The sequence below is a fragment of the Nomascus leucogenys genome, chromosome X (assembly GCF_006542625.1).
Source record: "Nomascus leucogenys isolate Asia chromosome X, Asia_NLE_v1, whole genome shotgun sequence".
In the NCBI taxonomy this organism is placed as follows: Eukaryota; Metazoa; Chordata; class Mammalia; order Primates; family Hylobatidae; genus Nomascus; species Nomascus leucogenys.
The window spans coordinates 121,605,048-121,632,899 of record NC_044406.1 but is presented as its reverse complement, the minus strand read 5'-3'; the positions used below and the strand labels follow the sequence as shown (position 1 = coordinate 121,632,899).

The 27,852-nt window shown below is 40.3% G+C and overlaps 1 protein-coding gene across 3 annotated transcripts in view; it reads right to left on the bottom strand.

The window, feature by feature from the left end:
* Window positions 1-583: 583 nt before the first annotated feature.
* SLC9A6 (solute carrier family 9 member A6) overlaps window positions 584-27,852 on the bottom strand; it is a 63,044-nt gene continuing 35,775 nt past the window's right edge. The window contains exons 11-16 of one of the 3 annotated variants that reach the window (XM_003272553.4): window positions 25,112-25,223; window positions 23,351-23,504; window positions 17,670-17,700; window positions 14,337-14,416; window positions 7,679-7,784; window positions 584-3,385 (exon numbers count right to left, since the gene is read on the bottom strand). In XM_003272553.4, the coding sequence (XP_003272601.2) occupies window positions 3,113-3,385; window positions 7,679-7,784; window positions 14,337-14,416; window positions 17,670-17,700; window positions 23,351-23,504; window positions 25,112-25,223 (756 nt within the window). In that variant the 3' untranslated portion in view covers window positions 584-3,112. The remainder of the gene's footprint in view (window positions 3,386-7,678; window positions 7,785-14,336; window positions 14,417-17,669; window positions 17,701-23,350; window positions 23,505-25,111; window positions 25,224-27,852) is intronic. The other 2 variants (XM_030807025.1, XM_030807026.1) reach the window with 2 other exon arrangements.

Sequence of the window (27,852 nt, the reverse complement as noted above, 5' to 3'; positions counted from 1 at the left end):
CATTATACTCCTGCATTGGGGCAGGTTAACAACTGTACCTGCTCAGATCTAATGTAGGGTTTTGTGTAGTGAATTAGAAAACATGGGTTCCTTCAAGAAAAGAGCCTGTTGTATGTGGACCATCCCCCACCAATGTCTCTCACTGGGCCATCAACAAGGAAGCTGGAGTGGATGACAACAAAACACAACAGACAGTGTGGTTGGTGCCATTGCTGGACTAGACAAACTTGCAGTCAGCAAACTCTAGCCTATAAAACTTCTCATGCACAGAGAGACGTGTCTTTAACTTGGAAGGAGGACTATTTGTATTTGTGTGATCGTGCTTTTAGCCAAACTTGGAACTGCCTTCCTACCTAACTGGATATACTTGGAACTGCCTTCCCACCTAACTGGATATAGAATTCTCTCTCACCATACCAGCATTTTTATAACATTATCCATTACTAAGCTAAGAGGCTACAAATCAATGTAACAGAATTTGACTGCTTTGAGTCATATTTCCTAAAGAGTCCAATTGTGACCATAAGCAAATACATCCACCCTTACACATAAGCACCAAAAATTTGCCACCCCATAAGTTAAGTTCTGTTAGGTTTCTGTTTGTTTATTTGAAAACATTAGTCTTCCCCTTTTCCAGTAGGTATATAGGTAGAAAAATAAATGAAGTCAGCACTCTTTATGTCTCACTAGAATAAACTGTGACTCAAATACTGTGAGTGGTTATTTGCAAGGCTATAACTTTTTTAATGACAGATTTTCCTAAAAGAAACCACTATAACATCTGTCCAAGTACTCCAGAGAAAACAAAAAATACATAAAGATTAAAAGTCTATTACTTTAACAGCACATTGCCAAACACGGACAACTAGGATAAATACCAAGAAACCTTAAAAAATAACTTTAAAAGATGCAACGTTCAAGTCATTCAAACGCGTAGGTTCCACAAACAACAGGAAAACAAGTCCAAGAGCAGTTCTACTTGTGCATGATGGTAACTCAGACTGTACTTCATCAAAGTTCATTCAGGTGTTTCATAGACGTCTGAGCAGAGTTTGTTTTTTCTTCCTTGCTTGGAGATGTGTACACAGATTAGAGGAGAGGAAAGTCTTTCAGATGCTGATGTAAGCACAGCAGGCTTGGTTCCCCTTGATAAAGTATGAAGGCAGATTTAGTTGACTCAAGCTTTATCAGTTTCCCTAGTGAAAAGTCTTACGCATGCTGAAATAGACGAGTTACTGAATTTGTCATGCGAAGTATTTACATAAAGTGAGGTCAGTAACCCGACAGAATAAAAAAGGTAGTTGTTAAATTATTGTATAACCTTTTACAACTTTAATAACTTTGTGGGTAAATGACACTGACTTTCAAACTCCTCAAACATACATTAACAAGAAACTATTTACTGCGTGAAGAGGCACACATCATGTAAAACATACACTTCATGGGAGGGATTCCTGCATAGCAGGAAAGTCGCTACCACTACGTAACAAATGGCTATGCCAACAGTCAAAGCTGCCACGAAAGGGTACAACATTAGAATTCCCTTAAAATCTCAAGGAGTGTTTGCAATAGCACAGATGCCTTTTGGAGAGTAAGTACATGTTTTGTTCGGAAGGGTATTTTTCACTGGAAAATCTGAACATCATGTAAATAAACCAATGTTCTAACTGGGTAAGATTTAAGGCAATGCTACTCAGACCTGAGGGAAAAAAAATCCAAAAAAGTTTGTTTTTCTTCTGAATCGTGAACAGGTCAAAATCAACATCAAAAAGCATTCTTCCAAGCATTCAATGCACCTTTAGGTATTATCAGCATTACAAAATAGAATCTACTTTCATACTCCAAATATGAAATGAGAAATTGTTCTGTGCTCTTCCTTGAAAACTGTAAAAAAAAAATGCATGGCAGCTTAGGTAATTAATATTAAAAAGTACCATGAAAATGAAGACTACTACACCTGCTGCACACAAAGGAGCCATCTTGCTGCAATCAATGCTCCAGAATATTCGATTTCTCTTATGACTGACTGGTGCAGTGTGAAACGATCGTGGGTTCATAAATTAACTGTTGACATTAACTACAGACTAACAAATGATGATTAGACACAGTAAGTTCAAAAATTTTACATTTTGCTCCTGTTTGGCTGCTAAAGAGCAGCAATTTAAATCGATATAAAAACTTCTGACGACAAAGCTTGCTATACAGATAAAGTACATAATCAAAAATTAAGCAGCAATTAAATCTCTTAAACTTATCTGGTATAGAATATTTACACATTTGGGAAGAGAGATCTCTGAAACCACCATTCTCTTTACTCACCTCTTGCTCTCTGCCCATCCCAGCCCCTCCAAATCTAAATCAAGTGCCCTGAACTATATACACCTGTACTTTGGTTAAGCCGGCTAGATGCGACTCCATCTATGGTCTTGGTCTGGAAGAAAAGACATAACGTCTCAGAAATCATTTGCAGCCTTCTTTTCTGAACAACAGTGTACTGTAGTCAATGAATCTGTGCTTTCACAGCAAGCAGGGGAAAAGGGTCCTCACACTTCACTCCCCAACCTGAATGGGGCAAGATCAAATGCCATCAGCTCGTTGCACCACAACAGGCCACCAGAGAAAAGGGAAAGAAAACGGTCAGGACAAAGGCAGCAGCTATCAACAAAAGTTTCCCAACAAAGGAACCTCTCCTCCCTAGGTTCCCAAGGAAATAACACTCCCTCCTCACTCTCCCTCCCCTAGCACACAAAAAAATTAATTCACATCACGAGAACTTGGTACTCTGGTTAAGTGTCAGGTAAGTTTAAGAAAGAGAAAATCCATCACTTTTTTTACTTTAACTGAGACGTAAACTAACAGAACACACAACATCACTGTAAAAGTAACTTCCTAAAACAGATCCAGTCTACACAGTGCAACCAGGAAAACTTAAAGGAATATAGTTTGTTCACAATCTGCCATGTACAGGATATTTATATTCTTTCTACGCCATATAAATAGCATTTATATAGCTTAAACATTCAGAGACATGCACTGGGACTTTTAGGTAGTACAAATTTCTTCACAATCACATGTGCAAATTTTACAAATCACTAAGTGAGTATTAGTAAGCTTAGGCTGGACCGTGTCTCGTATTATCTAACAAATTTAGCGGGGGTTCAGAATCATCCATTGGAAGAACCAGGCGTGTTCCTCGAATGACCAGTTCATGGTCCCCAAATGCAAGCTCCCGATCCAAGGCATCTTCAGAACTGTTTCCCATAAATCTCCTTGGGGCACTGGATGTGGCTGATTCAGTGTTCACAGTAGAATCTCCATATGTCAAACTGATATCACCATCATTGAGAATAAGATCAGAATCATCATCTTTCAACTGTTCCTGGTTCTAAATGCAAATAAAGTAAGATTTAAGAATTGTTGAGGAGTTCAAGAGACATTTCCAATAGGAGTATTTTTGAGGATCTCCCATTTAAAACCCTTAAGTGGTAGCCCACTGCCCTCAGGATAAAGTCTAAAGTCCATACCTTGGGTTAAAATACAGCGTGGCTTGGCCTCTGTAGTTCCTCTCCTGCCACAATCTGCCCCTCCCACACCAAAGGCCCCATTGTCTGCCAACCAGACTGAAGTGTGACAGCTGCCCAGACTCCTCGTGCTTTCTCTTACCTCCAGGTCCTTCTACATGACCCCTCTCTCCCTTCACATGACTAACATCCTTTTATCACTTTTGCTCTGAAGTCTTCCTTGAGCTTCTAGGACTAGGTTAGCTGTCCTTCCTGTGTGCTTTCGTGGCATCCTGTACTTGGCCCTCTCCCTGTAGTGGCACTTACCCTTGAGCTGTAACTGTGTGTGTATCGATCTGCCCTCAAGAGGCTTAGACTCTAGCGTGTCGAGGGAGCAGACCGATACACATGTGGTGAAGACACAGGGTAAATGCTACGTAGTCCAACCACCTAATACAGTTTGGGGTACAGAGAAACATATCAAGCCCTCACTGCAGCTCCATAAGCTTTGGTTCTCATGGAAATATTATGACAAAAATAGTATATTTAAATAAGGTCCTACAAAAGGAAAAAGTATCAGGAATACATAGTTCCATTTTGGCAAATAAAAAATGTGTGTATAGAAAAGTCTTTTCTTATGTTTCTGTATTATCTGAAATTTTATTATAATGAGTACATATTACTTTTAAAAAACAGAAGAAGTCATTTTTTCTAAATGACTTTAAAGAGAAAGGATCATTCTAAATATTCACATTGATCTAGCATAAAACAGTCTGTCATTGATGCTCCTTGAGGGAAGTATATTCTCCAGCTTTCTAAATCCCATGTCTGTTTGAAAATTTTGAATTTGTCTAAGACCATCAAATAGACTGAGAAGACTATTAGACAAAATCTAAAAAGCAACTTAATCTGCTGTTGCTAGAAATTCCCCTAAATACTCAAAGGCCAAAAAAAGTGTGAACTGAAAAATAAACGGCTGGGTATGGGTGGCACATGTCTATTGTCCTAGCTACTGGGGATGCTAAGGCGGGAGGACTGCTGGACTGCTTGAGCCCAGAAGTTTGAGGCCAACCTGGGCAACACAGCCAGAACCCATCTCAAAAACAAACAAACTCATATCCACCAACCAGCCCAAATCCCTTCCTGTCTAATCTAGTTAGGACAGTAAGTCTATCTAACCAGTATCTATCACTTGATTCAGCAATATTCACAAGCTCTGTGGCTCCTTCACAGGTCCACAGGGACTCTTCAGTACCTTCTAATATCTTTATTAAGTTTGAGGTCTGGGGCAATACCTATCAAATTTTAAAATGCACATGCCTTTTGACCCAGTGATTTTACCTTTAAAATCTATTCTATATACTTTTACATAGGTAAGTTTATATGTAAAAGAATATTCACTATAAGTATTGTTTATAATAGCAAAAAGGAAACGACTGAAATGTCTATCCTTAAGAGACTGAATACATGAATTTTGCTATAGCTATGAAATGGGATAGTACGTAGCCATGAAAAGAGAAGGTAAGACATCTAACGTACTCACAATAAAGGTATCCATGATGTGTCAGTAATTGAAAAAAAAAAAAGCAAGTAACGGGACAATATGCCTATTATAATCCCATTTGTGTAAAACAATAACAAAGCCATATATACACATATTCATTTGCAATAAAATATATCAGGAAGTATCCACAGTGAGCCTATAATAAAGACTGCCTCGAGGACTGCAGGTAGGAGGAAGGCAACTTTGATTTTTCATTTTGTACGTTCCATACTGTATGGACATTTGGCCATGAGCTTGCTAGTTTTATAACTAAAAAAAGCAGTTAACAAAGATAATATAAAAAATTACGTCTGGGCCAGGTGCAGCGGCTCATGCCTGTAATCCCAGCACTTTGGGAGGCCAAGGTGAGTGGATCACTTGAGGCCAGGAGTTCAAGACCAGCCTGGCTGACATGGCGAAACCTCATCTCTACTAAAAAATACAGAAAAATGAGCTGGGTGTGGCAGTGCACACCTGTAATCCCAGCTACTTGGGAGGCTAAGGCATAAGAATCGCTTGAACCCGAGATGTGGAGGTTGCAGTGAGCCAAGATCACGCCACTATACTCCAGCCTGGGTGACAGAGCGAGACTCTGTCTAAAAAAAAAAAAAAATTGTGATGGTTGTTATGGGTTAAATTGTGTCCCCCCCCCCCACCCCCCACCAAAAGATGTTGAAGTCCTAACCCCCAGCACCTGTGAATGTAACCGTGTTTGGAAATAGGGTCTTGTTTGGAAATAAGGTAGGCCCTGATTCAATATGACTGGTGTCCTTATGAATAGGAGAAATCTGGACACGGAGGTAGGCACGCACACAGGTAGAACCCTATGTGAAGATGAAAGTAGAGATACATAGTGATGCATCTATAAGTCAAGGAAGGTCCAAGATCACCAGGAAGCCACCAGGAGTTAGAAGAGAGGCCTGGAGCAGATTCTCCCTCACAGCCTAGAAGGAACTGACCCTGTCAACAACTTGACTTTGGATTTTAGCCTCCAGAAATAAGGGATGATAAGTTTCTATTGTTTAAGCCATTCGGTTTTTGGTACTTTGTTACAGCTGCTCTAGGGAGCCTGTTGTGTTTTGCTGCATTCCAAGGACACAGGGTTGTTGTGGACCTCTTCTGGCTTTTGGTGACAGCGACTGGGTCTCTGGAATCCAAGAGCCAAGCTTCACTGCCTGAACCAACAGAGCTGGCTGACTCCTCTGTACAGTTATGTGGGCTAACAGGGCATGGTGGAAATGGAGACAATGTTTGAGAGGGGAGCTTGGGCAATGTGGAAGGGAGAGGAGGGGCAACATGGGGTGTGTGCCCCATCTCACAGGCACAGTTTGTCAGAAACATGCACTGACACAACATAACACAAAGCCGTAGGATGCTCCTCCCTGGCCCAGATGCAACCCCTACTCTGCCTACTCTCTCCTGTCCATTTCTTATACAATCTGCTTTCACATGAGGTTCACTCACAGGGAATGGGGGCAGGGGGAGGGAGGTGTGGGTGGTGCATGTCTACACAGCTTCACTACAGCTTCCCCTCTCAAGGTTCTGCATGTTGCATCTAAGTAGTCAAAACTGGTGGGCTTTGTTAACAGGGGAGCCTATATGATGTCATAGATTATTTCTGAAAGGTTGGTTTAGAATGGAAGGCTTTTTCTTTCCCTTTTTTTCTTTTCTTTCTTTCTTTTTTTTTTTCTTTTTGATACGGAGTCTCACTCTGTCGCCCAGGCTGGAGTGCAGTGGCACGATCTCTGCTCACTACAACCTCCACCTCCCCAATTCAAGCGATTCTCCTGCCTCAGCCTCCCGAGTAGCTGGGATTACAGGTGTACGCCACTGTGCCCAGCTAATTTTTGTACTTTTGGTAGAGACTGGGTTTCACCATGTTGACCAGTCTGGTCTTGAACTCCTGACCTCAGGTGATCCGCCGCCTCGGCCTCCCAAAGTGCTGGGATTACAGGAATGAGCCACCAAGCCTGGCCAGAATGGAAGGTTTTTTAAAAAGAACTTGAAAAATAAAAACATGCACATTTAAAAACAAAGGCCAGCTAGCATTTCTGTTATTTTTTTTCTTAGTAGCAATATTTATCAAATTACCAATCACATTTTGGTAGCTAAGGAAAAAATATGGAATTCAGATTCTATCTAGATATGCTCATGCATCCCAGCAATGTGGAACAGAGGCAGATAGCCTTCCCAAACATCCAAAGGTTGGGAGGTGTGAAATAATAGACCATCTGTTGCACTTTAGGGATGTCAAAATTGTTTTAAAATCCTCTCAATGTAACTGAGACAACCCTCATTTGTGGATGAAAGCATACACATTTAGTACTGAGCTCAGGACACATACTGCAAAGAAATGAAAGCCAGCAGGGAAATAGAACTATTTACTAAAATCACCCACAGTAAGATGAAGCACGATTCTATATCTGTTTTCAAATGCTGTTTCAAAGGCTGTGAATTATATTTTTAGGTTTCAGCGTATTTTCTGGTTGAGCAAAATATGCTTAAATTCCCTCTCATGGAATTTATACCTCAAAGGCAGAAAACCAAACCAAAATAAAATAAAACCAGTGACTCATCCACAGAGCAGATAAATTTAACTTACTGAAGAATTTAGTTTTGGATAAAACCAACTTACTTCGTAAGCCTGGGGGCTGGTGAGGCACCTGGCGATGGGTCCACAGCAGGCAGGGAGTGTTGTTGTCAGCGGAGGCCCGCTGTGAGTCAGCAGAGGCTTCAGATAGCTGCGGTGGTTAAGGAAGAGCTGTGGTCCTTTCTTTACAAATTTAAAAGAGCAACTTGTTTGATAATAATCACCATCACAGTACAGCAACCACTTCGGAGGACAGCAAAGGGCTTTCACATCTATGGTCTCATTTCCTCCTCACATGATGGCAGTGAAACAGCAAAGGGGTATTTTATCATCTCCACTTCACAGATATGGAAACTGAGGCTCAGAGAGGTCAATGACCTGCCTAAAGCTACACAATGAGGTAAATGGGGACCAATCTGCTAACCCAAATTGGTCTGAATTTCAAATCTTGTGCCCTTTCCACTACATCACATTGCTTTTCTGATTTTACTAAAACCAAAAGGAACCTTGCTGTAAATTGAGCACTAAAGGAGATAAGGGAAAAAGTAAACAATGTTAATGGCCAGAGAGGAAATTAAATGTTCCAGTAGAACATAGTAATAAAATGGTTTTCATCATTTATTGTGAATTCAGCTGGCCTCTTGCATGCTCTAAGTTGAAACTTCAGTATCAGACTGACTGTTTACTTAGGAAGCTATACGAAGGAAAGTCAAGTCAAATCTCAAGACATTTTAAAAAACTACGTATCATGAGGCCCTTTATCATAGGCCCTCATTTCAGTATTCATTTATTTGCCAAAAAATAAAAATAGACATGAGAATACATGACACACAGAAAAAAAGAGGGAATCACAAGAAAAAGGAGAAAAGGACACAGACACATAAATTCCCCACTTTATTTATTTATTCATTTATTTATTTTTTTGAGACAGAGTGTCACTCTGTCACCCAGGCTAGAGTGCAGTGGGTGATCATAGCAGGTACGTGCCACAATGCCCAACTAATTTTTTTTTTATTTGATTTTTGCAAAGACAGGGTCTTGCTATGTTGCTAGGGCTGGTCTTGAACTGAGCTTGCCTCAAGCAATCCTCCCACCTCAGCCTCCCAAAGTGTTGGGTTTACAGGCATGAGCCTCCATGCCCTCCCTCCTCATTTTCTAAAATGAGACCCTAAGGTGGTTCTCAATTAAAAATGAGAAAGTCAGAGAAAATTTCATGAATCCTCATATTAATAAATTCTACATAAAGATTAAAACACTGTATATAAATATGCTTTATAAAACATCTGGCCAAACACAAAGCTACTAAAAAACTGGAATGATGAATTCTACTAGTGTTTTGAGTAAAGAAATGACCAGGTCTTCATCTTCTGGTACTGAATGGGTACTACTGAGGCTAACAAGTCTTGATGTTTGACTCTACAAGAAAAAATTCCTTAGAAAAAAAAACTCACCAGATGTTGACAAATGGTTTTAAAAAAAGAAAAAAAAGAAAAGAAAACCTAGATAGTCCTGTATTTATTAATGAAATTAAAAACTTTCTCCTACAGAAAACTCCAGGCTCAAATGGCTTCACTGGTAAAACTTTCCTAACATTAAAAAATAATAATAATAACACTAATTTTATCACTCCTTCAGAGAACAGAGAATGAAGGAATACTTCCCAATTCATTTTATGAGGCCAGCTTAATCTTGTTATAGAAACCTGACAAGGACACTATAAGAAAAAAATCACAAGCCAATATTGTTCATAAAAATAGACACAAAAATCAGATGCAAAGTATTAGCAAATTAAATCCAGAGATATACACAAAGGATAACACATCATGACCAAGTGGAATTTGTTCCAGCAATGCAAGACTAGTTTAACATTCAAACAATCAATCAATGAAAATCAAAATAACAGATTAAAGAAGAAAAATATAAACACATGATCATCTCGATGCAGAAAAAGCATCTGATACTAAAAATTCTCAGCAGGCAAAAACTCATGATAAAAACTCTCAGCAGACTAGAAATAAAAGAGAATGCTCTTAACCTGCTAAAGGATATATCCAAAAACGTATAGCTAACATCGTACTTAATGGTGAAATATTGAAAAATTTCCCTCTGAGGTCAGGAATAAGATAAGAACGTCCTGTATCATCACTTATATTCAGCATTGCACTGAAGAAGTCCCCTACAAAAGCCAATGTAAAAAGACACAAAAAAGAAATACAGGGATTGGAAAAGAAAAAAAAATACTCATAGATCATTTAATTATGTATATAGAAGACCAAAAAGTATCTATTAGAAATCCTAAGTGAACTTAGCAAGATTGCTGGACCCAAGGTCCATATATAAAATCAAATTTTAGGCTGGGTACAGTGGCTCATGCCTGTAATCCCAGCACTTTGTGAGGGCAAGGCGGGCAGATCACGAGGTCAGGAGATAGAGACCATCCTGGCAAACACAGTGAAACCCCATCTCTACTAAAAATACAAAAAATTAGCTGGGCGTGGTGGCGGGCGCCTGTAGTCCCACCTACTTGGGAGGCTGAGGCAGATGAATCACTTGAACCCGGGAGGCGGAGGTTGCAGTGAGCCGAGATTGCACCACTGCACTCCAGCCTGGGCGACAGAGCGAGACTCTGTCTCAAAAAATAAATAAATAAATAAATAAATAAATATCCAATTTTCTATCTACATATTTACATCAAACAAGTATAAAATAGAATAAATACCATTTGCAATAGGATCAAAAACATCAAATACTTAGGAATAAATCTAATGAAAATGTACAAGAGCTGTGTACTGAAAAGTACAAATCATTAATGAGAGAAATTTTAAAATACCTAAATGAATGGAGCAATATGCTGTGTTTATGATATGGAAGTCTCAATATTGTTATGATATCATTTCTCTCCAAATTCATTTATGGATTCAATACAAACCCAATAAACTTGCCAGCAGTTGTGTGTGTGTGTGTGTGTGCACGTGCACATGTGTGTAAATTGACAAGCTGTTTCTAAAATTTAAAGGAAAACGCAAAGCACCCAAAATAGCCAAGGCTATACTGGAGAAGAACAAAGCCAGATTTTAATTACTCTACTGGATAGCAAGACTTATTGTAAAGTACAGTAATAAAAAGGGTGTGGTATTGATATAAAAATAGAGAAAGAGGATTAAAAAAGAGAGTACAAAAACTTATCCCCACTTATACAGCCAAGTGATTTACAACAAACATTGTACTGCAATTCAGTGGGGTAAGGATGCTATTTTTCAATAAATGGTGCTGCATCAACTGGATATGCATATGGAAAAAAGTAGATCTTGACCCACTATCTCTCACCATGCACAAAAATGAATTTGTGATGGATCAAAGACTTAAATGGGATAGTTAAAGCAATCATACTTCTAGAAGAAAACAGGAAGATATCTTCACGACCTTGGGATATGGAAGATTTCTTAAGACACAGAAAACACTAACCATAAAAGGTGAATAAAATGGACTTCTAGCCTGAGCAACAAAGTGAGACCCTGTCTGTATAAAAAACTTTTAAAAACTAACTAGGTGTGGTGCCATGCACCTGTAGTCCTAGCTACTCAAGGAGGCTGAGGCAGGAGGATCACCTGAGCCCAGGAGGTTGGGGCTACAGTGAACTATGATTGCACCACTGCACTCCAGCCTGGGTCAGAGAGTGGGAACTTATCTTAAAAATAAACAAAATAGGCTTCATTAAATTGAAGAACATCTACTCCTTAAATACAGGATTAAGAAAATGAAAAGGCAAGCTGCAGACTGAGAAAAAATACAATAACCAACAACAAAAAAACTCAATTCAGGAATATAGAGAGAACTATAATCAATGAGAGAAAAAAAAAACTCAGTTAAACAATGGACGAAAGACTTAGACTTCACAAAAGAGGATATCTAAATGGTCAAAAAACAAGAAAAGGTGCTCAGCCTCTCTGGTCATCAGAGAAATGCAAATTAAACCATATGAGGTATCACTACACACCCATCAAAATGGCTAAAATTTAAAAGGCTGAAAAATAGAACTCCCTTAATTTGCTGATGGAAATAATCATAAATTCACCAAGTTGGTTAAAACCAATTAAACTGGTTGCAATCACTCTGGAGAACTGGTTGGTTGGCAATGTCTGTTTTAAAGCTAAACAGGCCGGGCAAGTGGCTCACTCCTATCATTCCAGCACTTTGAGAGGCTGAGGTGGGTGGATCACTTGAGTCCCGGAGTTCAAGGCCAGCCTGGGAAACATGGTGAAACCCTGCCTCTACACTGAAAAAAAAAAAAAAAATAGCTGGGCATGATGACATGCATCAGGAGTCCCAGCTACCCAGGAGGCTGAGTTTACAGGATCACTTGAGCCTGGGAGGCAGAGGTTGCAGTGAGCCAAGATTGTGCCACTGCATTCCAGCCTGGGTGACAGGGCCAGACACTACTTCAAAACAAAACAAAACAAAAAACCACGTTAAACATATACTTGTCCTAAATTCCACTCCTTGCACTCCTTGGTATATACCCAAGAGAAATGAGTGCTTATGTCCACCAAAAGATATATATTCATGCAGGTTTTTGTAATAGCCAAAAGCTAGAAACAACCCAAATATTTATTAACAGTAGACTGGTTAAAAACAAAAATCCTGTAGTATATTCCTACTACAGAGCTCTACCCTACTACAGCAATAAAAAAAGAATGAATCGCTGTTACATGAAACAATAGGGATAAATTACACAGATGTCGAGTGAAAGAAGCAAGACAGAAATGAATACCTAATATACGAATCCATATACATAAAGATCAAAATCAGGTAAAACTAACCCATGTTGATGAAAGTCAGAATCATGGTTACCCCTTTGTGGAGGGGGATAGAGAATGTTCATTTATATCTTTGTATGGGTGGGAGGCACAAGTTGTTGACACAGGTTGAAATTCATTAAGCTGTACACTTAAGATTCGTGTACTTTATTGTATTCAAGTTATATCACAATTATAACAAATCATTTGCCTACATAAATGAACTGAAATCTAAAATAATGAATATTTAATTATATCAGGGCACTAGGTATTAAAATGATCAGGTCTTCATTGAGTAGGACTTAATAGGGCAATACTGAGTCAAACAAGCCTTGGTGTTTACTTCTATAAAATATACAGAAGAATAAGCTGTTATTCTACTCTTTCTCAATATTAGGATCATTGAACTGTTTTATATATTATGCAGAAAATGTACAAAACATTTTATGCAGAAAACTCACTAAAAAATTATTGCTAAATTAGAGGGATGAAAAAGCCCCAAGAGATATGAGAGTGGCTTATATCCAAAACCCTGACAATGGAGCCAAAAGTAATGACATAATCTTTAAAAAATTTTAAGAGCCAGGCTCTCTTTCTCTAATGGGAGTCTTAATACCCCAGATATGCTTGCATTCTTGTTTCCATACAATAATTTAATTTTGAAGTACTTGCAAACAGTGAATGCAAAACTTACCAAACAGAACATGGTAAGTAGTAGCTTCTAATCATTAAGTGTCAAGTGATTTTTCTTAAATATACAAGGCTTTCATCAGAAAGTTGAAAGCAAGGACAAATTTCTTACACAGTTGTCTCCAATTTGCTTCAATAGAACATAAACCAAGTTTTGAATCATTTACTGATAAATCAGAGCCTGAAAGAACTCCATGGCTCTTTTTGCTAGGTGAATTTTCAAATAAATTAATTTTAATAATGATAAAATGTTTAAAAGGCATGATTTAAAGCAGTGGTCCCCAACCCTTTTGGCACCAGGGACCGGTTTTGTGGAAGACAATTTTTCCATGGACGGGGCTGGGAACAAAACAGTTTTGGGATAAAACTGTTCCACCTCACATCATCAGACATTAGATTCTCATAAGGAATATGTAACCTAGATCCCTTGCATGTGCAGTTCACAACAGGGTTCGGGCTCCTGTGAGAATCTAATGCTGCTCATCTGACAGGAGGCGGAGCTCAGGCGGTAATGTTCACTGGCCCATTGCTCACCTCCTGCTGTGCGGCCCGGTTCCCAACGGGCCACGGACCACTGCTGGTCCGTGGCCTGGGAGTTGGGGATCCCTGATTTAAAGAGGTTATAGAATATCAACACTACTCAGAGTATAGCTATGAAACAGACTTACAACAGGGCAAGAAGGAAATCTGGCAAACAAAAACATTAGCTATCTGTGGCATGCTGAACAGAGAGAATCTCCTAGTCTTTGGAAAGGTCAGGGGAAAAAAAGCGTATTGCTGAACAGCGCAGTATTGAACATTATCGCATTTTGATTTCATTCTCATGCTTTTTCCCAAGCCTTTCCTCTCTTACCCCGCCAAGTACGCAGACAAGAACCAAGAAATACCTTCCGTGGGATTCACTAAATTAGCTAAAGGACAACAAATATTAAAGTTTGCTCAATAAATAAACCTATATATCAAAGAAAGTATGTCATTTGGGCTTTGGTTCCCTTTACACAGCCAGCTTCTGAAACGACCAGTCCCTATGGTTTCATGGATTTGAAGAGGAATCTGTCTGTGTGGGTTTCCTTTTCCACAGCACTGATGGGGAAAGGGAAGATGAAAGGTAGGTTTTATATTCCGCTCCAGGAAGAGAATAGTCAAAACACTTGTTCCATTAAACTGTAATTATCTATGTCCACACTATCCTTTTTTTTTCCCTCAATTAAGGATACTTATGATCAAAGTTGTACCACATCCGGAAAAGCCAAGCACTCTCTGCTTTGGTAGTTCTCCTTTCATTTTCAGGAACACCCTGCAGATAGATAATACAGAAATCAATATCTATACAGAGATATGAACATTTATTTAGAGCCATTCCTTTGGAGAATCAGAAATAGAGGCTACTATAAGACACTCTCCAACAAGGGTAATATTAGAAATTTAATAGCTTGTATATTGCAGCTTTGGAATAAGAAATTGAAATGTTTTTCTGAACACCTCTATTACTCAGGCTGCTTGCTAACTTACGAATCTACTCTCACTTAAAAAATCAATGTGGGGGCCGGGCGCGGTGGCTCATGCCTGTAATCCCAGCACATTGGGAGGCCGAGGCAGGCAGATCACGAGATTAGGAGTTCGAGACCAGCCTGACCAACATGGTGAAACCCCGTCTCTACTAAAAATACAAATATTAGCCGGGCATGGTGGGGCGTGCCTGTAATCCCAGCTACTCAAGAGGCTGAGGCAGGAGGTTCACTTGAACCCGAGGTGGAGGTTGCAGTGAGCCGAGACCATGCCACTGCACTCCAGACTGGGCGACAGAGCGAGACTCTGTCTCAAAAAAAAAGAAAAAAATCAATGTGGGATAATTCATGTACTGAACCTGAAAGACTTAACTCTCAATGTAATAGCACCTTAGAAAATATCACATCAACATCCCTATATTTGGGAGTTGTCATGGATCTCGAAAATAACTAGCAACTTCAAAGTTGCTACTATGTTCTTGAAACACTAGCAAAATAAAAACAAGTAGGGAAATTCCATGGTAAGCCTGATCAGCTAGGAGGGGAAACTAACATAGCAAGTAGGCGTCTTCTAAAAGTTTCCAAAAATATAAACTGTGTCTTTATTTGTAATACGGTGCAGTCAGCAGTTGGGCAGTTAGGCAACCTGCTTCCAGTCCCAGCTTATTGACATTAAGTGGTTTAGGCAAGTCCCTTTCTCTCTCTGGGCCCGAATTTCTTCAAGTATAAAAACATGAGGGTTAGAGAATCCTGAAGGCCCTTTCCAGTGCTCATGTTCTATGGTTCCATAATCGTCTTTTCTAAAAGCACAGAATTTAGGCCAGACACAGTGGCTCATGCCTGTAATCCCAACACTTTGGGAAGCCAAGGTGGGTGTATTGCTTGAGGTCAGGAGCTCAAGTCCAGCTTGACCAATATGGGGAAACCCCGTCTCTACTAAAAACACACAAAAAAATGAGCTGGGCGTGGTGGCAGGCACCTATAGTCTCAGCTACCTGGAAGGGTGAGGCAAGAGAATTGCTTGAATCTGGGAGGTGGAGGTTGCAGTGAGCTGAGATAGTGCCACTGCACACTAGCATGGCCGACAGAGTGAAACTTCATCTCAGTAAGTAAGTAACCAAATAAACAAGCAAGCAAGGAAGCACAGAGTTTAGATTCTGGGTTTTGGATTCTTCCTGTCCTTCCTAATGCTCAAAATAAATTTCTCTCTCCTTCAACGTGTCACGTGTCATGTATCAACTTATACATAAACAAAAATGTTTGGAAACATTGTATGGGCTTACAAAAGCTGAAGAACACCTGCAATTCCCTTCATGTCATAGAAGTATCTTTGTGTGCCTCCACCTCTTAAAGAACAACATTTCACCACCCCTCACCACATGTACACCTGTACATCCCACCCCCACACACTCCATACTTAGTATAATGTTCCTCTGTGCTTTCTCCTGGACATTCAAAATATTAAAGAAACAATATAACCAAGACAGCCACAGGGTTTTTGTTTTTCCAGACAGAGTCTCGCTCTGTTGCCCAGGCTGGAGTGCAGTGGCACGATCTCGGCTCACTGCAACCTCCACCTCCCGGGTTCAAGTGATTCTCCTGCCTCAGTTTCCTGAGTAGCTGGGACTACAGGCGCCCACCACCACACCCAGCTGATCTCTGTATTTTTAGCAGAGACAGGGTTTCGCCATGTTGGCCAGGCTGGTCTCGAATTCCTGACCTCAGGTGATCCACCCACCTTGGCCTCCCAATATGCTGGGATTACAGGCGTGAGCCACCATGCCCGGCCCAGCCATAGGGTTTTGAAGGTAAGGGAAAAGAAACGGTCCTTTGTTCTGTATGTCACAACTGGCACTCACCTACCTGGCTCTCTCCCTGTCACTCCTTTTCCATTTCTCCTCTGTGGTTACACAGGTGACACAGCTGGTGGAGACTTATACAGACAGCGATCGAGCATTTGTCTTTTGAACTGTATGATTATTTTTGTTTTGACACAGGGAGGAGGCACTGAGGAGTTATTACCCCTTGGACACTACGCCAGGAGCCTGGCATCATGGGAATTTATCCAGCTTGGTTTTTACAAGTATGTCAAGCCCATGGAATTCTACTTTAAGGCTCTGACCACAAGAGTCAAGTACTTACTATATCTCATACATACATTCACACTCATCACTCAACAGCTAACAAAATTAGCATTTAGGAAATTAGTCTGAGAAATGTTTTTTTTAACCTCACCCTGAAGACAAATATACTGACTGTGGTTTGTTTCAGACAAGAAAAACATTGTGTTTTGAAAGAGATGGTTTCCATGTTCAAAAATCTAATTTCTGTGATTTCTCATCTAACGTCTGATATGGAGGCACATATTCAATGGTGCTCAGAAGCAACTGAAAAACAGATGGAAAATACCAGACAAGGGTAGTCAGTCTAGAGAGGGCAGCAAGTTACAATGCATTCAGTCCAACGGGCTCAAGTTCATAGCAACAACTGAGAAACTGACACAACGGAAGGAAGGAAGCAAGGAAAGGTGGCCAAGGCTGAGGGGCAAGGTAAGAAAGTGCGTTCCCCTGAGCAGGCAGGGAAGACTGGTTGAAGATTCAAAAGCTTCTAGGCAGTTCTCTAGGGCAGCTGCTGGTCATCCAATTTGAAAGTTACACAGGAAGAGCAGCTGGAGTGGGGCTTACATCAGAGACAAGCCTTCATGCGCAAACCAAAGTGGAAAAAGCCTCCCCGTGCCAGAGGAGTCACTCGAAAACCCAGGAGTGCTTAAGAGACTGCTCTCCTCTGGGACAAAAGCCCAGGCAGGATGGCCCAGAGACATGAAAGCTGTCACCCTTGATAACCACACACTATGGCACTGTGGCAAACTTGGTTTTGTCTCTATGGAGCAGTGAGAAAAGCCAGGAATGATATCATTCCTCCAAAGCTGATGCAAAGAGGACAGGATCTAAATAGAAGGATGAAGTTTATAGTAGATTGTTTTCTTTCCAAATGACTGCACATTTGACAGAAATGCCAGGAACAACAAAAACGCATATTTACCAAGTGTTCTTGGTCTGAATCAACACCAACCCTAAAGGAGAAACACAAAGAGCAAATGAGATTTGGAAGCCAAAAAATGGTCTATTCACACATGTACATTATCAGGCAACTACTTTTCTCAACACAGAAGCTATGGAATGGTTAATGTTTTCTTGCTTCTCTGTGGCTGTTGATGCAGATTTTTGGCTCCTGCCACTTTCCTTAGCAACAGCTTGGATTCTAAGGCAAGCAGGGTGTACCCATGATTCTCTTCCTGCAATCTTACTTACCAGTTTCAGAAAAAAACAGCATTTTTTTTCTCTGAATATAGGTCCACTCGAAGTGGAATCAGGGAGAGTAGCACTGCCCCAGTTGCTAAATAAGAATTACTGGGTAGCTCCAAAAACAAGACTGGCACAGTGCAATTCACCTCGCAGCTCTCATGGCAACATTCTGTTACGATGACTGAAGAGAGGGTCCAATTACAGGTTTTTCATAGGCTAATGGATAGACATTAGCCTTGGTTCTTCACAATTCTTATTTTATCTGCTTAAAATTCCTGCTTTCTGTATCCCAGGGAAAAGCTTCATTACAAAGTTCTCTGGCTCCTCTCTATTCCCTAAACACGGGTACTCACCAACTCTGTTCATTCCTCCTCTAAACGGTCTCTTAAGTCTTCTCTCCTTTCCATCCCAACTGCTCAAGGGCAGCCCTCATCCTGAGGCTCACGGGCTCTGTCGTGGAAGCTTTTCCAGCTGCCAGGCTCTCCCCGAGAGTCAGCTGTCGCCAGCATAGAGCTCGCTGTGTTACTCCCTTGACAAAGGACTCTGAGAGTGGCTTACAACCCAGAGGGTCAAGTCTGAAGTCTTTTGTGGGGCATTCAAGACTCTACAAACTAGCACCCCCACCCCACTCCAACCTACTTTTCCATCCTCATTTCCCATCATTCTCTTCTACATGCCCCATTCTAGCTATACCTGCCTGCTCATCTCCCCAAATCCATCCTCTCCTGAGCCTCCCATGCCTTTGCTCATGCTGTTCTCTCCAGCTGCAATGTGCTTTCCCTCATTTTTTAAGCAATTTTCAAGTTCCAAAGTAACCATTCTATGACCCCTTCAGGCAGAATCATTTTCTCCTCAGTGCATCTGCAGCACTTTCTACAGTCCTTTATTATGATACTTAGCACAGTAGAGTATAGTTATTTACCTGTCAGTCTCCCCAAAAAGACTGTGAGTTCCTTGAGGGTAAAGGCCATGTCTCAATTCATCTCTGTATCCCCAGAGTCTAGCACAGTACCTGACACACAATAGGTGCTCAAATGTTTATTGATTAACTACTACAGACAACACAGAAAAAATAGCAGTACTAGAAGCTGTAGCAGTAGCATCCCAGAACACAAATAACACTGAAGGGAGAAAACGATGCAAGGCTGCATCTGGAAAGCAAGGGAACTATGGTCAAGGACTTGAAAACAGATTGCTATGACCAGATTCATAATTCAAAGAATGGCTCATTTTTCCTTTGTTAAAATGGCCAGGAGCTGTTTAACATCTTCTCAGTCACATTAAACGCTAACCACATTTATGCATCTCGAGTGACATCTAGTGGTCTTGAAGATAGCACACTTGTAATAGATGGTACATTATTAGAAGCTATGTCAATGTAATAAACATTTATAGAGCACTTATTATTTGCCAGGCACTGTACTAGGCACAGGGCATAGAAATGAACTAAACATGGCCCCTGCCCTCAAGGAACTCACAGACTAGTGGGGGAAACCAACACAACTAGGGCATAATCCCTAAGGGCTTCTATCAGGGAGCTCTGGTTTCAAATCTGGACTTGGCTGCTTTCTAGCTGTGTGAACCCAGTCAAGTGATACAGTCCTATAAATCATCACTTTATCACCTGGAAAATGGGGCTAATATCCACCACACCGAGTTGCTGCAAGGATTTAATGAGAAAATGTATGAAGAGGTTTTAAAAGAGTATCTGAAACATTAACACTAAGTGGTAGCTCTTATAACAATATTATTACAAGACTGAATAAAATAAGTGCTACAATGGAAAGGCCCCATGTTGCACCAACAGAAGAGCGGTTCTGAGGGAAAAGAACAGGGGGAAAAGGAGGTGGCACTTAGCTGTGTCATTTACTGATAGTGAAAGAGCATTCCAGGCAGAGGAAACAGTACGAGCAAAGGCTCAGAGACGCAGAAGTGCAAAGCATGTGTAGTAAATGATAGCCAAATGTGACTGTCACAAACTATGTGAAAGGACATGGGAATAGCTGGCTGTTTCAAATTTACTGTGGATCCACTGTCCACATGACAGCTAAAGTGAACCTTTTACACTGTAAATGACTTCATGTCACTCCCTTGCTTTAAAATCCTCCAGGATTTCCAATTGTATTTTAAAATCCAAATCCCTTACCATGTTCCACAAGACTATATATTAGGGGTCCACAAAGTACAGCCTACGGGCTACATCAGCACCTTTTCTGTTTTCGTAAAGTTTTACTGGGATACAACCACGCCAATTGATTTATATATCGTCTAGGGCTGCTTTCACACTAGAGTTGAGTAGCTGAGACAGACTGTATGGCCTCCAAAGCCTGACATATTTACTCTCTGGCCCTTGACAGTAAAAGTGTGCAGAACCCCTGCTTCCATAGGATCTTGCCAACCTCACTTCCTATCTACCCTTCAGTCACTATACTCCAGCCATGAGAGTTTTTTTCCTGTTCATTCAACAGGCCAAGTTTGTCCCTTCCTCAGGACTTTTGTAACTTGCTCTTCCCTCTGCCTAGACTGCTCTTCTTCCTGATGACTGTTTAACTGGCAACATCTAGTCACGTAGGTAAGACTGAACTCAAATATAACCTCTCAAAGAAACCGTCCCTGGCCTCCTTGTATAAAATACACCCCCATCCCCAGTCACTATCACAGTACCTTGCCCGATTCCCATCACAGCATTTAATATCATCTGCAGTTGTCAGGTTCATTTATGTGTTACTAGCTTATTGTCTGTCTTCTCTCACTAAAGTATAGATGTTATGAGTCCAGGAACCTTTTCTATCTTATTATGATCACTGTGCTTCTCTAGAGCAGTATTTCTTAACCCTAGCATTACTGACATTCTGGCTTAGATAATTCTCTGTTGGCAGGTGGTGAGGAGCCTGTCCTATGCATTGTAGCATGTTTAGCAGCATCCTTGGCCTCTACTCACTAGATGCCAGCAGCAGCCCCCTCTTCCAGTTGTGACAACCAAAAATGTCTCCAGAAAGTGCCAAATGTCCCTTGGTGGGGGTGGGGGCAAAATTCTCTCCAGTTAAGGAGTACCGAGGCTGGGCGAGATGGCTCATGCCTATAATCCAAACACTTTGGGAGGCTGAGGCGGGCGAATCACTTGAGGCCAAGAGTTTGAGACCAGCCTGGCCAACATGGTGAAACCCCATCTCTACTAAAAATACAAAAATTGGCCAGGTGTGGTGGCGCATGCCTGTAGTCCCAGCTACTTGGGAGGCTGAGGCAGAAGAACTGCTTGAACCTGGGAGGTGGAGGTTGCAATGAGCCGAGATTGCACCACTGCACTCCAGCCTGAGCAACAGAGCAAGACTCTGTCTCAAAAAAAAAAAAAAAAAAAAAAGAACCACTGAGTTGTAACCGACAGTGCCCGGCACATGGCTGGTGTTCAATAAATGTTAATCGAATGAATGAATAAAAAGTATATTTGAAATGCTGTGCTAAGAACTTTACAGATATTAGCTCACTGAATCCTTACAACAACCCAAGGATGTAGGTACTATGACATACATGTTACAGATAAGGAAACTGAGACTTTAAAAGGTTAAAGAACTTGCCGAAGATCACAGAATTAATCAGTGAAGGGGCAAGAACTCAAAGCCAAGTCTAAGTCTGCATGAATCTTAAACTTTCAGGACTTAGCAGTGCCCTTAAAACTGTACTAGACAAATTTGGGGGGAGGGAAGAGAAGCTTAAAATACAGCCCCTGTTCACGAAGAGGCCAAGAATAATGCTAATAAAACAAGAAGACAATTAGAAGTAACCTAAGACTATAAGACAGTATTATAATTAAGTGACAAGCTACGTTACAGGACAGGCACTATGCGGCCAAAGAGCTTTGACAGCTAGTGATGTAGATTAAATTTTGTGTGAGTAGGTATGTTTTTGTCTTTTCTTTCTGCGGGGATGGTAAGCGTAGATATTTTGTTTGGTTTGTTCTTACATTTAATTTTGTTATACTTAGGACAATGAGGAAAGTCTTCATCTACAAGCTCTTGAGAAAAGAAAGGAACTGTGTCCTTTCAAAATGTACCATGCCCATTATTTGATGAAATTAATTTCTAAAAGAAATTAAGAAAGACTGGAGGCTCCTCTGCCTGCCATTTAATTATCCAGATGACCTTGAACAACTCAGAACCTTTCTAAGCCTCTATTTCATCACTTGTAAAATGGAGTTACCATGTTTGGATAAATATGTAAAATGTACTTAGCACAATGCCCAGCACATAGTAAGTGTTCAATAAATGCCAGGTCCTCCCTAAAGTAATAATTAAGGTTATAAGAACATTATTTTTGTGTATTTTATACTATGCAAAATAAATGCACAGAAATTATAAGAGATTTGAATAGTAAAGAGAAATTAAGACAATAACAACAACATTCAAAGTGTGATTTAGGGCTGGCTGGTTTTTAGAAGTCTTAAAAAAGGTGTAATAGAATTAAAAACAATGGAGGACAGGATCTATAAAGTGTGAAATACTGTTTTCTCTAATGAGCCTTATGTATTCTGGAAGCTTGGTAGCTCTTAATGTCTATGAAGTTTCAGCCAAACACAGAACTAAAATCTACAAAGGCTTTAGCAGCATAGGCTGCTGTATCCATGGAAACAAATGCAGAACTCTTGAGATACAAGGGAGCTTTCAAATTGAATACATTAACTGGTACACATTCAAGACTAAGACCTCACGATCTCGGCTTTGCATTGTCAGGTTAAAAACAGTGCTGATGAGAAAAATGATAATATCTAGCAGTGATTAGGGTTGGGGTAAACGGCACTGTCTCATACATTGCAGGTGGAAGGCAAATTTTTGATCTGACCTGGTGATATTGATCAAAAGCCTTAAATATATACATATCCTTTTGAGCAAGCAATTTCATTTCTAGACATGCATTCTAAGAAATAATCAAACAAGTACACAGTGGTGTATACATTTAAGAATGTTCACATTGTTAATGGTAATAGTAACAGCAAAATCCTCAAATGGTAATGGTAATAGCAACATCCTAGAAACAATACAAAAGTCCAACAACAGGGATTTGATTAAATAAATCAGGACATATGCAGCCATTAAAACAATGATGTAAATATATTTACAATGTAAATGTCCATGCTATATTACATTTAAATCAGGCTACAAGAGTACCTTCAGTGTTGCCCCTTTTTGTCAAAAATATATATAATGTATAGCAAAAGGTCTGGAAAGATATCCCTCAAAGTCTTAACAATGAATTTTTCTTTTGCATATATATTTTCCTTTTTCTGTACTACGTATTACATACTTTTTAAAAGGAAAAAATAAAACATTACAGATTCACCAAAGCTTAAAAATTGAAAACAGGCAGAAAAAATAAACCAAATTAAAATTTAATCTTAAAGTGAGGTCTCTAGTTAGTACTTACCTGATATGCAAGCATGACAGCATTGCAGTGGTGCCACCACCAAATACCCATACGGTAAAAAACACAATCAGAAGCGTGGTGCTGAACATCATTTGCCGTGCATAAGTGGCAGTATCTCGAATGGCCAAGGCAAATGCCATTGCACCACGAAGGCCTACAGGGGAACAGAAAAGGTATTTCTTCCATAACCCATTACCAATGCAAGCTTCATAAATTCAGAGCAAGAAAGCACGTTCTAAAAACTTAGAAGCATGTGAACAAATATGCAGTAAATATTAACATACTTAAATATGTACAGGCTGTGCATGGTGGCTCACACCTGTAATCCCAGCACTTTGGGAGGCCAAGGTGGGCAGATCACCTGAGGTCAGGAGTTCGAGACCAGCCTGACCAACATGCTGAAACCCCGTCTCTACTAAAAATACAAAAATCAGCCGGGCATGATGGCACATGCCTGTAATCCCAGCTACTCGGGAGGCTGAGGCAGAATTGCTTGAACCAGGGAGGCAGAGGTTACAGTGAGCTGAGATCGTACCACTGCACTCCAACCTGGGTGACAAAGCAAGACTCCATCTCGAAAAAAAAAAAAAAAGTACAAATAGAAATAGAATTTGTATATGCTACTTACTGACATGCATTGATGTTTTAGTAATTTTTTAAAATTCATTTTTCATTTATAAACAGTAAAATTCACTCTTTTTGGTCTATAGCCGTATGAGTTTTGGCAAATTCATAGAGGTGTGTGTGACTACTACTACAGTCAAGACACAGAATGGTTTCATCATCCCTCCCCCTGTCAAATTTCTTTGTATTACCCTTTTTTAGTCTAACCTCTTGTCACTCCATCAAACCCCTGGCAACCACTGATGCATTCCCCATCGCTATGACTTTGTCTTTTTGTGAATGTCATATAAAGGGAATCACATGGCAGGTAACCTTTCAAGACTGGCTTCTTGCACTTAGCATAATGCCTCTGAGATTCATCCATGCTGTATGGGTAAATTGTTTGCTCTTTTTAGTGCACAGTAGTATTCCATTGCATGGATGTATCACAGTTTGATTAGCTATTTGACCACAGAGAGACAGACAAGTGGGTTGTTTCCAGGTTTTGGCAATTATGAAAAGAACTGCTATAAACATTCACCTACAGGTTTTTGTTTGAAAATGACTTCATCCTTATCTTTCTCACTTTGATGACATAATTCTGAACCAAGGATTTGGAACCAGAATATGAAAAATTCCCATAGAGGGGAATGGGACACTATATATATATATATACACACACACACACACACACACATTTTTTTTTCTATTCAAGGATGCAACTTCAATGTTTAAAGGAGTATTATAGGCCAGGCATGGTGTGGCTCATGCCTATAATCCTAGCACTTTGAAAGGCCAAGGAGGGTGGATTACTTGCGGTCAGGAGTTCGTGACCAGCCTGGCCAACATGGCGAAACCCCATCTCTACTAAAAAATACAAAAGTTAGCCAGGCATATTGGTGCATGCCTGTAATCCCAGCTACTTGGGAGGCTGAGGCACAAGAATTGCTTGAACCTGGGAGGCAGAGGTTGCAGTGAGCCAAGATTGTGCCACTGCACTACAGCCTGGGCGACAGAGTGAAACAGTGTCTCTAAATAAATAACATAAAAATAAAGCAGTATTATATGACCAGCATAACATCTCAGTGTTACATCAAGCTGGTATATGCATTGTGAATGGTTGCTTGAGGTGGGCAAGAGAAGAAAGTTGTAACTTACCAGCAAACATCATCATATGTTGAAAATTTGATCCAATCTTACTTCTTCTACCCAAATTAAGTAAGAGGGACAAAGGGTAAATATTGGCAGCTCTTCCCAAGAAAATAGCAACCTAAAATTATTAATAGGTTAAGGATCATTTCATTTTACTATTAATATTATTTAGACTATACATTCAAGATAGTGAAAGACTATTTTAGGGAACTCAGTTTCTAACACACAGTCTCTTGGTTCCATTGTCTAACATAGCACTGTCCAATAGAACTTTCTGCAACAATGGAAATTTTCTATATCTACACTGTCCAATTTGGTGAGTACCTGAAATGTGGCTAGAGTGACCAAGGAACTGAAAATTTATTTCATTTTAATTACTTCAAATTAAGATAATCACATTTGGCTAGTTGCTACCAAATTGGACAGAGCAGGTGTAACATATAGGAAATTTACTAGATTAAGAGAAACACGTTTAAAAGCAGAGTTTCTTTACTATACTTTTAAGATTATTAACAGAATAGGTTAATTCACTTTCATTGTCAGTGTTGGTAGGAAGAAGAGTAATACTGAGAAAACTTCCCCTTCCTTCCACAGAACAAAGAAAAGGGCAGCTGAATCACCACCTCATAGCACTAAAATGGCTGCCAGCCCCACTGTACTCCACTGAGTTTATACTTCCAACTTGCTTCAAAGGGAAAGTTTAATGTGAATTCAGATTGGTTTTAACTAAAAACCAATTTTAGTATCTTTTTCTCCAGTTTGCTGTCTATGGGACTCCTGCTTTATGATGGCAATTTTTATTTCAGGAGTCACGATACAGTCTCCACCCCATTTCCTGAGAAAAATATAAGGGAAAATCTAAGATTAAAAACAAAACAAGGCCAGGCAAGGTGGCTCACACTTGTAATCCCAGCACTTTGGGAGGCTGGGTCAAGAGGATAGCTTGAGGCCAGGAGTTCAAGACCAGCCTGGCCATCATGGCAAAAACCTGTCTCTATTAAAAATACAAAAATGAGCCGAGTGTGGTGGTGTACATCTGTAATCCCAGCTACTCTGGCGGCTGAGGCACGAGAATTGCTTGAACCCAGGAGGCGGAGGCTGAAGTGAGCTGAGATCGTGCCACTGCACTCCAGCCTGGGTGACAAGAGCGAGACCCTGTCTCAAAAACAAACAAACAAAAAAACAAGGTGGGGGGAATGGTGTTGGTCTAAGTAACTTTGGAAAACAGTAGAATCTGTAAGACTAAAGGCAGAAGGAACTGCACAAAAAGCATTCTATGCTCATGACAAAGCTGTTTCCCATGGGAACACTGGTTAACAATTCTGATACTATTATACATGTATACTGAAACCGAACAATTAGGTAAATGGATGGCAAGTGGTGACAGCAAGGTTTCTTACTGTTTTTTTTTTTTTTTTTTTTTTTTTGAGACGCAGTCTCGCTCTGTTGCCCAGGCTGGAGTGCAGTGGCGCAATCTCAGCTCACTGCAAGCTCCGCCTCCCGGGTTCACGCCATTCTCCTGCCTCAGCCTCTCTGAATAGCTGGGACCACAGGCGCCCGCCACCATGCCCGGCTAATTTTTTTGTATTTTTAGTAGAGACGGGGTTTCACCGTGGTCTGGATCTCCTGACCTCGTGATCCACCCGCCTCGGCCTCCCAAAGTGCTGGGATTACAAGCGTGAGCCACCACGCCTGGCCGGTTTCTTACTGTTAGAATGGGAGTTTACAGTTCAGAAAGGGGAGGAGGCCATAATTAAAGTTGGAGACATCAGTATGAACCCATATTGAGCTTAATAGAGATACAGATGGTTATATGCAGAAATATGGATATATATGTATATATGAGCTAATATATATATCTACATATATGGATATATAGATATATACATATCTAATTCCTTGCTCTGTCAGCTGAGAGAGCCTAGAAGCAATCTGTCAGCTGAGACGGCCTAGAAGGAAAGACACCAAGTAACACTGAGCACACCTAATGCTCAGATTTTGGTTTCTAATACTATTCTCCAATAAAAGGAACCAGAACTTCTTGGAGAAATGGCTGAAATCTGTTCTTGGGCTGAGCCAGAACAGATACAAGATGAGCCTGAAGCATCTTATAGTTCCAGCGAGTAAGGAAGTACTCAAAAAAAAATTAAAAACAATGATGAGGATAAAAATTAAAAACAGTGATGAGGATATATCAAAGGCACACAGGAGAGCCTGCCAAAAGAGCTCTCAATGGCCAAGCTGGAACAGTTTGAGCAACAAAATAAAAAAAGTTGTATTATAACTCAAAGTATAAAATAAATATCAATGAATCCATATTGATACAAATAAATGACTGGGCTGGGTGCGGCGGCTCACGCCTGTAAACCCAGCACTTTGGGAGGCTGAGAGGTGCGGATCACTTGAGGTCAGGAGTTTGAGACCAGTGTGGCCAACATGGCGAAACCCTGCCTCTACTGAAAATATAAAAATTAGCCAGGCGTGGTGGAGCATGCCTGTAATCTCAGCTCATGCCTGTAATCTCAGCTACTCAGGAGGATGAGACAGGAAAATCGCTTGAACCCGGGAGGCGGAGGTTGCAGTGAGCTGAGATCACGCCATTGCACTCCAGCCTGGGCAACAAGAGTGAAACTCTGTCTCAAAAAATAATAATAAAAATGACTGAATAAAATGAGGAAGAATAGATAAATCTCCTGTGTGAAAAATTCCAAATAATTTTGCTGATACTCTGTCCTCAAGGAGGTTGA